This window comes from Ipomoea triloba, chromosome 14 (genome assembly GCF_003576645.1).
Source record: "Ipomoea triloba cultivar NCNSP0323 chromosome 14, ASM357664v1".
Lineage (NCBI taxonomy): Eukaryota > Viridiplantae > Streptophyta > Magnoliopsida > Solanales > Convolvulaceae > Ipomoea > Ipomoea triloba.
Window position 1 is genome coordinate 4,143,485 of NC_044929.1, and position 10,721 is coordinate 4,154,205.

Consider the following 10,721-nt stretch of genomic DNA (forward strand, 5'->3'; position numbering starts at 1 on the left):
AATAATTTTAATTAATTTAATTTAATTTTTTATTTTTATTATTATTATTATTATTTTTTTTTGTATTTGATAGTACTTTTTATATAGATTCTAAATATATAAAATTTATATGTTAATATTGAACTTAATATATTATAAAAAATTAATTTAAAAAATACCATTTTTTTTGTCATTCAATGAATGATTCCCCGACAACTACACCATTTTTCTAATCTTTCCAACAACCTGTCAAGCTAATATTTAATGCTACAACAAGTTGCAGAAAGCCACCAAACCATTTAACTTAATTAGTTCCTGTTGATATTAATTAGTTCCAGTTACATCTTCAATTCTGTGAAAGTGCTTACACACAATAATCAAAGTAACTAAAAAGAAAGAAGAAGTTGCAGTTGCACACTTGCATCAGAAACAGATCTAGAGAGAGAATTGAAGGATGGCTTGTGTAGCTGTAGCCTCTCTTGTGAGGACAATAGAGCTTGAGTTCTTGCAATATCACCCTCGTCCACTTGTACTGCACAATCATCTCATCTCTTTCAACAAAGAATTGATCCAATCTTTCCACCAAAAGCTTGGATTTCTCATAAGTCAACTCGATGAGGAAAGAATCAATGGTGTTGAAGCAGTTAAACACTTGGAAACGAAGCTCAGGGATTTAGCTTTCAGAGTGGAAGATGAAATCGAATTCCTAGTAGCACATCTTTATGATATTGAAGAGGAAGATGATGTCGGAATAGCAGATCTTGTTTTGAAAGAGGAAAAACCACAGAGGGACACAGATGCGGAGAAGGCGACTCAGCCTTGTGTGAAACTTGGTCAAAATTTTCAAACTGCAATGGAAGAAATTGAAGCCATCAAGGAAGAGTTGCTGAAAATCAAGAATAGGGACGAGGTAGAAGAAAGAAAGACAGCCCATGATGTTCTACAAAGGTCTGAAGTTGTTTCCTCCCAAGCACAAATGGTCGGCAAAAATGATGAGTTTGAGATTATCAAGAAGCTGCTAACTGAACTTGGATCTAAGGAAAAAAAAGTTGTATCAATTATAGGTATGGGAGGAATCGGTAAGACCACTTTGGCTAGACAAGTTTATGAAGATCCATCAATTTCTATCCACTTTGACGTGCGAGCCTGGGTTGTAGCATCTCAGCTTCACAATAAGAGGCAAATGCTTATAGGTCTTCTTAATTCAATTTCCAAACAAGGCAACCTAGAAAAGTCCACTAATGAGGATCTTGCTTTAAAACTCTACCAATATTTGAAGCGTCAAAGGTACATGGTTGTGGTTGATGATGTCTGGAGTGGTGAGGCATGGGATGATGTTAGCAATTGCTTTCCTGATGATGGAAATGGGAGTCGAGTATTGTTAACTACTCGTCTTGCAGAGGTGGCAAATTATTCTAGCTCCAATAGTGACTTTTCTCATCATATGCAATTATTGGATCAAAGGGATAGTTGGGACTTATTTTGTGAAAAGGCAGGTAAATTTTGTGGTGCTGAATTTGAGATAATCGGAAGGCCAATTGTTGAAAAATGCAAAGGATTGCCTCTAGCAATAATTGTGGTTGCCGGATTGTTTTCCAAACTTTGCACACTAAATGAGTGGGAGAATGTTGCAAAAGCTCTAGATTCTTCTACAACAACAACTATTGCAGCAACATGCTCAAAAATACTTTCACTGAGCTACAATCACTTGCCTCACCATTTAAAGGCATGCTTTTTATATTTAGGAGTTTTTCCAGAAGATTATGCGATCAATGCTAATGAGCTTGTAAGGTTATGGTCTGCCGAAGGACTTGTAAAGACATCGGAGAATGAAAACTTTGATGTTGTGGCTGATAGACACATACAAGAACTTATGGATCGAAACCTAATTCTTGTGAGCAAGTGGAGTTGCTGTGGAAGAAAAATTAAAGTGTTTGGGGTGCATGATTTATTGCATGCATTTTGTGTGAAGGAAGCTCAGAAGGAGAACCTTCTACATGTTGTTCGAGAAAATGGTTCAGATTTTCCCCAAAGGTGCTTCCGTTGGGTAAGCATACAATCATCAAATTTTGATGTGTCTACACTATGTTATTCTTCAAGAAGTTGTCGATCCTTCTTCTGTTTTTCAGATAATGACATAAGCTTAAATTGGGAACAGTTCAAGCTATTGAGAGTATTCTTCTTTACCAGCTATCTGATGTACAAAAATATTGTGGATTTCGTTCATTTGAGATACTTACCTCCGGCGCTTGATAATCAGAATATTGTGAAACTGTTTAAGGCTTGGAATCTTCAAACACTTTCTATTTGTGCAGATGATAGGAACTATTTGGAGTTTCCACAACTACAATATTTTGCTTGCTTATTTATGAGGGGACAATCTCCCAAATTTGTTCATCAAAACTTGCAGTGCCTTTCTTGGTTGAAGCCTATGCGTTGCACAAAAGAATTCTTTACACTTGTTCCAAATGTAAAGAAGATACGGATTTCCGGTGAAAGAAGAGAGTGCAACGATTGCATTGAGAACCTTGTCAATTTACAGCAGCTGGAGAGACTCTATATTAATGCTAATCAATGGCATTTTACGAGTCCAAATATAGTCCAGATTAACAGCCATATTGCTCTCTTGAAAAGCCTTAAGAGGTTAAGATTTCAAAGTAATCGTTTTGAGTGGAATGGAATTAATGTTCTTTGCAAGTTGCCTAGGCTGGAGGTGCTCAAGTTAAGTGGTGCCTGTGTAGGCAAACAGTGGGAGCTACCTGAGGATGACAAATTCTGCCAGTTAATTGTTTTGAAAATTGGTTCAACTGATCTCAAGGATTGGGAAGCTACGGGTGATCATTTCCCAAAACTTGAGCACCTCTCTCTTTTTTCTTGCAAGAAATTGAAAGAGATCCCTAGCGGGTTTGCAGAAATTTCAAAATTGAAATCAATCCAATTAGCGGACTGTCGTCCTTCTGTGGTGGCTTCAGCCGAAGAAATCAAGGAAGAACAACTTGATTATTTAAATAATATTGTGGATGTGGTTGTGGCCGAGCGACGTGGCTACTCCGCCTACACTCGGGTCTCTCTCCCGGCCTTTATCTTTTTAAATTACAATCTCTCTAAACTCAATTCAGTTTCATCATTATCCTAATTTAGTTTCAATGATTCATGACAGGTTTCTAAGCCTGAGTCTGATGAATACGAGTCTGATGAAGCTTAGTTTGATGAAATTGAGTTGTGCCAGAAGAGCAGAAGGAAGAAAGCTTGAGAAAAGAAGACTAGAGAAAAATGGGTAGCTATGCATATCTATCATTGTGAAGCATAAAATTTGACTTTGCAACATTGTACTGTGTAGCTCTGAGTGAGAAAGTCTTGCATCACTTTGTGCTTTAAAGTGATTTAGACTCGTCCTTTGTTGTGTTTTTTTGCTTTATAACCGTTTGGTTTCTATTCCATTTATAAGGTCATGTGATATGCTTGAAGCTCAATGTTTATCTTGGTCTAAAAATTTGGGCTTTTGCAGTTCAGTTAAAAGTCACTCCGTATTTGTTGAATACTTGAGGTGTTAAATTTGTTGATGCATATGGAGATATGTTATTGGATTTGAACCTGATGAGTTAACAATAAGATTCATTGAAATGCTTCTCAGTGGAATATTTAGGCATTTTATTTCTTCCAATATAACCTACCATGATGATTTGTTAGAGAATAAGATTCATTGAAAGTCATTGCGAAACATTGTCTACTGCTTGTACTCATCTTTGGGCAATAGGGTTCTTGAAGTCTGTAGAATGGCTCGGTTTTGGCAATTGAAGTTTATGTAGTTGAAGATTCCATGATGGGTTTATATTATGGTTAATCTTCTTCAATTGCTTTCTAAATATTTTATGAATTGTCTTCATTGCAATACTACCTACCTTTACAGAATTACAGGGGATTGAACTTTCAAACCCACAAACACATGCACATCAGCTCAGGGCTGGAGGCGAAGTACTATGTTCAAATTAAAGGTATGCTCTTATACATTAAAATTGCGTGCTGGCTTTTCAGTTTTCAGGGCTGTATATTGGATGCAGTATTAATGAATTCTTAAGCTTGCAAAAAATGAGGCAGACATGGAAAAACTCTAAAAACAACAATAAATTAAATTAATCACAAATCTGGTTACATGAGAAAATTTATGCAGAAATACAACACAGTGATCATTTAGCTAATACATAAACTACAAACATAGTGGGATAATTTGATAGCTAAGACAAACATTCTGGTATCTGCACACATACACAAACAGGAAGAGACAACCTAATTTAGAACCACATATGTATATTAACCAAGAATTGTTACTGCCCCTGGGGCTTGATCTTACTCTTATCGTTCTTGAGAATGGAAGTCACTTTCTTGCCGATCTTCTCTCCTATCATGGTGGAAACGTGCTTCTTGTCTTTAGGCATCACACTTCCCGGCTTGGGCCCCGGAAATGTTCCCTTGCTGCTCTCTCCACCGTAATTCTTTCCTGCTTTTCCCATCCCCTGCGATCCCTTGTCTGCCATTTTTGCTCCCCTCTCTGTCTCTGTCTCTCTTTGCAATATATCTTTGATAGTTGAGTGTGTTGTTTCTTCGTGGCTTGGAAATGAACTGAATTTATAGGCAGCACTAGCAGCAGATTTATTTTGATTTTCCTTTTTATTATTATTATTTTCTTCTTGGTGTGTGGGTTTGTGTGTTAAGAGGTTCATATTAGTGTGTGTTCATCTGGTTAAACTTCCAGAAAATGTGTGGTGTTGTTTGTGAAGTTTCTGTGCTCCCCATTTGATGTGTGGGTGTGTGAGTGTGTGGGTTTGTGACTTTGTGTGTTAAGGTTCATATTAATGTGTTCTTCCAGAAAAAGTGAGGTGTTTTCTTAGGCATGTTTCCGTGTTCTGATCTCCATCTAACAGTACACCACAACCTTGTGTGTTTGTGTTAGTATGTGTCTCAGAAATGAAAAATGACATCGTAATTCCATTGAAATATGACATCATAAATCTGTTACGGAATAGCTGCATAAAGTTGATGTGAATTTCAGGGTTAATACTTCAGCAGAAGTAGAGCTCTCAAAACAGGCCAGCGGGGTGGCCCGCCAAAGCCCATAATATAAAGTAGGCTGTCCGCCTCGCCGTAGGCCTTGGTAGGACCCGTCAAATTTAAATAAAAATTAATATGAAAAAGTTAATAATAAGTGTATACTAGAGTAATTTGAATAGTTTAAACATATATTAACGCATAGGTGTAAAAAAGCCCTCCAAAATATGGGCCATAAAATTCAAAGCAAAAGGCGGGGCAAGATGGGCTAAGCCCGTTTTGATGGCTCTATCGAAAAAATTGAATCACCAATCCGATAGAGCATTTGGGAAGATTTAATCGCTACACTGCCACTATCAAACTTCGAATCTTGTTCTCTTCTTTTGAATACATTGCATACTAAATTAGTGAGTTAAGTCTGTGCTAACAATTTCGGAGTTAATACTTAATACTATGTTTACGAGTCAAATAATATGTTAATATTTTTGTGCGCGAGCTAGAAGAGGCCAAGAGGGATTTTGGACACCCAGTTGGGATCTATTTGCATGCCTCTGTGGCTTTGTGTTTATGGTTTACAACAATTTTATGTGTGTTTTGGCGTTGATAATTTAAATGCTTTTTTTTTTCCTTTCATATTATGTTTATTATTAAATTATATTATATTTACTCCTTAGACCATTTTACTTGTTAAATAGTATTTTAATATAATTCTAAATATATACATTTTATATGTCGATATTAAACTAAATAAGTATAAAAAATTAAATTGTACTCCGTAAATAATTTAAGTTAAATCGAATCAAACACAATAAAATTGAGGGAGTATGTGTGTGTGTTTTTTTTTATTTTAATTTTAATTTAATTTTTATCTTACAATTTAAAGGCAAGAACTTTTAATTAACAAAAAAAAGAAAATACTACTTATACTCTCAATTCTTTGGGTGTAGACAATTTTTTCTGGACCCATAAGATGAAAATGTCCTATTATTAGAAGAGTCATAGTTATGTCATTCAACCACACGATCTTTGGCATGTGATAATGATTATATTTCCATATAAATGAGAGAAATATAAAATAACATAACTAATATGTAAGTCGAGCCTCAGTGGCATCAAACCTTTCCCTTTATACGGGAGGTGGTGGGTTCGAGTCTCAGTTGCTGCATTGTAATAGCGCAAAAAATATGATCTAGTGATTGATATTTTTTAATGTTGAAAAAGGAATGATTGAAATCCAATTATGTTGACACAATGACACCTACTTCCAAAATATCCTCTTTTAGTGGCCAATATAAGGTTGGTTTTAAAAAAATCTTATTCTCTTATCTCTTATTATAAAAGTGTATTAGTATATTCTCCTTCTAGAATTTATTGTTACATCATGGTGGTAAATTACTACATTTATAATATTAAATTAATTTAGATTTAATTTTTTGTATTTGATAATACTTTTAATATAGATTTTAAATATATAAATTTATATACTAATATTAAATTTAATATTATAAAAATTCAATTAAAAAAGAGCTAAATATATTGATATTAATTATTTCCAGTTACATCTTCAATTATGTAAAAGCGCTTAGACACAATAATCAAAGTAACTAAAACGAAAGAAGAAGTTGCAGTTGCACACTTGCATCAGAAACAGATCTCGAGAGAGAATTGAAGGATGGCTTGTGTAGCTGTAGCCTCTCTTGTGAGAACAATAGAGCTTGAGTTCTTGCAATATCAGCCTCGTCCACTTGTACAACGCAATCATCTCATCTCTTTCAACAAAGAATTGATCCAATCTTTCCACCAAAAGCTTGGATTTCTCATAAGTCAACTCGACGAGGAAAGAATCAATGGTGTTGAAGCAGTTAAACACTTGGAAACGAAGCTCAGGGATTTAGCTTTCAGAGTGGAAGATGAAATCGAATTCCTAGTAGCACATCTTTATGATGATGAATATTTAGACGGAATAGCAGATCTCTTTGTGGAAGAGGAAGATGAACTCCCAGTAGATCTGTGCATTGGAAAACTACAGAGGGACACAGATGCGGAGAAGACGACTCAGCCTTGTGTGAAACTTGGTCAAGTTTTTCAAACTGCAATGGAAGAAATTGAAGCCATCAACGAAGAGTTGGTGAAAATCAAGAATAGGGACGAGGTAGAAGAAAGAAAGACAGCCCATGATGTTCTACAAAGGTCTGAAGTTATTTCCTCCCAAGCACAAATGGTCGGCAAAAATGATGAGTTTGAGATTATCAAGAAGCTGCTAACTGAACTTGGATCTAAGGAAAAAAAAGTTGTATCGCTGCTAACTGAACTTGGATCTAAGGAAAAAAAAGTTGTATCAATTCTAACTGAACTTGGATCTAAGGAAAAAAAAGTTGTATCAATTGTAGGTATGGGAGGAATCGGTAAGACAACTTTGGCTAGACAAGTTTATGAAGATTCATCAGTTTCTATCCACTTTGACGTGCGAGCCTGGGTTGTAGCATCCCAGCTTCACAATAAGAGGCAAATGCTTACAGGTCTTCTTAATTCAATTTCCAGACAAGGCAGCCTAGAAGAATCTACTGACGAGGATCTTGCTTTAAAACTCTACCAATGTTTGAAGCGTCAAAGGTACATGGTTGTGGTCGATGATGTGTGGAGTGGTGAGGCATGGGATGATGTTAGCAATTGCTTTCCTGAGGATGGAAATGGAAGTCGAGTATTGTTAACTACTCGTCTTGCAGAGGTGGCAAATTATTCTAGCTCCAACAGTGACTTTTCTCATCATATGCAATTATTGGATCAAAGTGATAGCTGGAACTTATTTTGTGAAAAGTCAGGTAAATTTCGTGGTGTTGAATTTGAGATAATCGGAAGGTCAATTGTTGAAAAGTGCAAAGGATTGCCTCTAGCAATAATTGTGGTTGCAGGATTGTTTTCCAAACTTAGCACACTAAATGAGTGGGAGAATATTGCAAAAGTTCTAGATTCTTCAACAACAACAACTATTGCAGCAATATGCTCAAAAATACTATTACTGAGCTACAATCACTTGCCTCACCATTTAAAGGCATGCTTTTTATATTTAGGAGTTTTTCCAGAAGATTATGCGATCAATGCTAATCAGCTTGCAAGGTTATGGTCTGCTGAAGGACTTGTAAACACATCGGAGAATGAAAACTTTGATGTAGTGGCTGATAGACACATACATGAACTTATGGATCGAAACTTAATTCTTGTGAACAAGTGGAGTTGTTGCGGAAGAAAAATTAAAGTGTTTGGGGTGCATGATTTATTGCATGCATTTTGTGTGAATGAAGCTCAGAAGGAAAACCTTCTACTTGTTGTTCGAGAAAATGGTTCAGATTTTCCTCAAAGATGCTTCCGTTGGGTAAGCATACAATCATCAAAATTGGATGTCTCTACACTATGTTATTCTTCAAGAAGCTGTCGGTCTTTCTTCTGTTTTTCACATAACGACATAAGCTTAAATTGGGAACAGTTCAAGCTAGTGAGAGTACTCTTCTTTACTAGCCCTCTGATGCACACAAATATTGTGGATTTCGTTCATTTGAGATACTTGTCGGTGCCTGGTAATCAGAATATTGCGAAACTGTTTAAAGCTTGGAATCTTCAAACACTTTCTACTATTAATGCAGTTGATAAGAACTATTTGGAGTTCCCACAACTACAATATTTTGCTTGCATATCTATTAGGGCACATTCTCCCAAATTTGTTCATCAAAACTTGCAGTGCCTTTCTTTGTTTGAGCCTGAACATTGCACAAAGGAATTCTTTACACATGTTCCACATGTAAAGAAGATACGGATTGCCCGTGGTGATAGAAGAGAGTCCAACGATTGCATTGAGAATCTTGTCAATTTACAGCATCTGGAGAGACTCGATATTAATGCTAATAAATGGGATAATACGAGTCCAAACATAGTCCAGATCAACAGCCATATTGTTCTCTTGAAAAGTCTTAAGAGGTTAAGATTTCAAGGTAATCATTTTGAGTGGAATGGAATTAATGTTCTTTGCAAGTTGCCGAGGCTGGAGGTGCTCAAGTTAAATGGCGGTAGCTGTGTAGGCAAACAGTGGAAGCTACCTGAGGATGACAAATTCTGCCAGTTAATTGTTTTGAAAATTGATTCAACTCATCTCAAGGGTTGGAAAGCTACGGGTGATAATTTCCCAAAACTTGAGCACCTCTCTCTTTCTTCTTTCAGCACATTGAAAGAGATCCCTAGTGGGTTTGCAGAAATTTCAAAATTGAAATCAATCCAATTAGCGTACTGTCGTCCTTCTATGGTGGCTTCAGCTGAAAAAATCAAGGAAGAACAACTTGATTATTTAAATAATATTGTGGATGTGGTTGTGGTCGAGCGTTGAGCAAGATGGCTACTCTCGGTCTCTCTCCCGGCATTTATCTTTTTTAATTACTTTCTCTCTAAACTTCATTCAGTTTCATCATTATCCTAATTTAGTTTCAATGATTCATTACAGATTTCTGAGCCTGAGTCTGATGAAACTGAGTTGTGCCAGAACAGCAGAAGGAAGAAAATGCTTGAAGGTCAATGTTTATCTTGGTGTAAAAATTTGGGCTTTTGCAGTTCAGTTAAATGTCACTCCGTATTTGTTGAATACTTGAGGTGTTAAATTTGAAACTTCAAACTTCTTTCTGACTTATAGTATCTATATATGTTTGATGCATATGGAGATGTGTTATTGGATTTGAAACTGAAATGCTTGTCAGTGGAATATTTAGGCATTTTATTTCTTCCAAATCTCATTGGATTAATGTTCAGATTTAAGGAGAAGCATTGCGAAACATTGTCTACTGCTTGTACTCATCTTTGGGCAATAGGGTTCTTGATGTCTGTAAAATGGCTCGGTTTTGGCAATTGAAGGCTATGTAGTTGAAGATTCCATGATGAGTTTATATTATGGATAATCTTCTGCAATTGCTTTCTAAATATTTTATAAATTGTCTCCATTGCAATACTACCTATCTTTTACAGGGGATTGAACTATCAAGGCTGGAGGCGAAGTACTATGTTCAAATTAAAGGTATGCTTTTATACATTAAAATTGCGTGCTGGCTTTTTAGTTTTCAGGGCTATATATTGGATGCAGTATTAATGAATTCTTAAGCTTGCAAAAAATTAGGCAGACATGGAAAAACTCTAAAAACAACAATAAATTAAATTAATCACAAATCTGATTACTATACATGAGAAAATTTATGCAGAAATACAACACAGTGATCATTTAGCTAATACATAAACTACAAACATAGTGGGATAATTTGATAGCTAAGACAAACATTCTGGTATCTGCACACATACACAAACAGGAAGACTGAGGAAGAGATCAGACAACCTAATTTAGAACAACATATGTATATTAACCAAGAATTGTTACTGCCCCTGGGGCTTGATCTTACTCTTATCGTTCTTGAGAATGGAAGTCACTTTCTTGCTGATCTTCTCCCCTATCATGGTAGAAACATGCTTCTTGTCTTTAGGCATCACACTTCCCGGCTTGGGCCCCGGAAATGTTCCCTTGCTGCTCTCTCCACCGTAATCCTTTCCTGCTTTCCCCATCCCCTGTGATCCCTTGTCTGCCATTTTTGCTCCCCTCTGTCTCTGTCTCTCTCTTTGCAATATATAATAGTTGAGTGTGTTGTTTCTCTGTGGCTTGGGAATGAGCT

The 10,721-nt window shown here is 36.1% G+C and overlaps 1 protein-coding gene across 2 annotated transcripts; it reads left to right on the forward strand.

Annotated features, from left to right (window-relative positions):
- The first annotated feature begins 139 nt into the window (after nt 1–139).
- Nucleotides 140–9,839, forward strand: LOC116004611 (putative late blight resistance protein homolog R1B-17). Of its 2 annotated transcripts, XM_031244728.1 has the most exons (4): nt 146–695; nt 6,960–7,306; nt 7,391–9,418; nt 9,515–9,839. In XM_031244728.1, the coding sequence occupies exons 1-3, from the start codon at nt 434–436 to the stop codon at nt 9,398–9,400; spliced, it is 2,619 nt and encodes an 872-aa protein (XP_031100588.1). In that variant the 5' UTR covers nt 146–433; the 3' UTR covers nt 9,401–9,418; nt 9,515–9,839. The 2 variants fall into 2 exon arrangements, with proteins under 2 accessions (XP_031100587.1, XP_031100588.1); XM_031244727.1 differs by lacking the exons at nt 6,960–7,306; nt 7,391–9,418; nt 9,515–9,839 and adding an exon at nt 3,140–3,618 and having other exon boundaries at nt 140–3,043.
- The last annotated feature ends 882 nt before the right edge of the window (nt 9,840–10,721 follow it).

What these genes read in the sequence shown, in the direction of transcription:
- LOC116004611 (XM_031244727.1), top strand. Translation starts at nt 434, where the DNA reads ATGGCTTGTGTAGCTGTAGCCTCTCTTGTGAGGACAATAGAGCTTGAG. An exon ending in GCTACTCCGCCTACACTCGG is followed by an intron (nt 3,044 to 3,139) that starts GTCTCTCTCCCG and finishes GATTCATGACAG; the next exon opens with GTTTCTAAGCCTGAGTCTGA.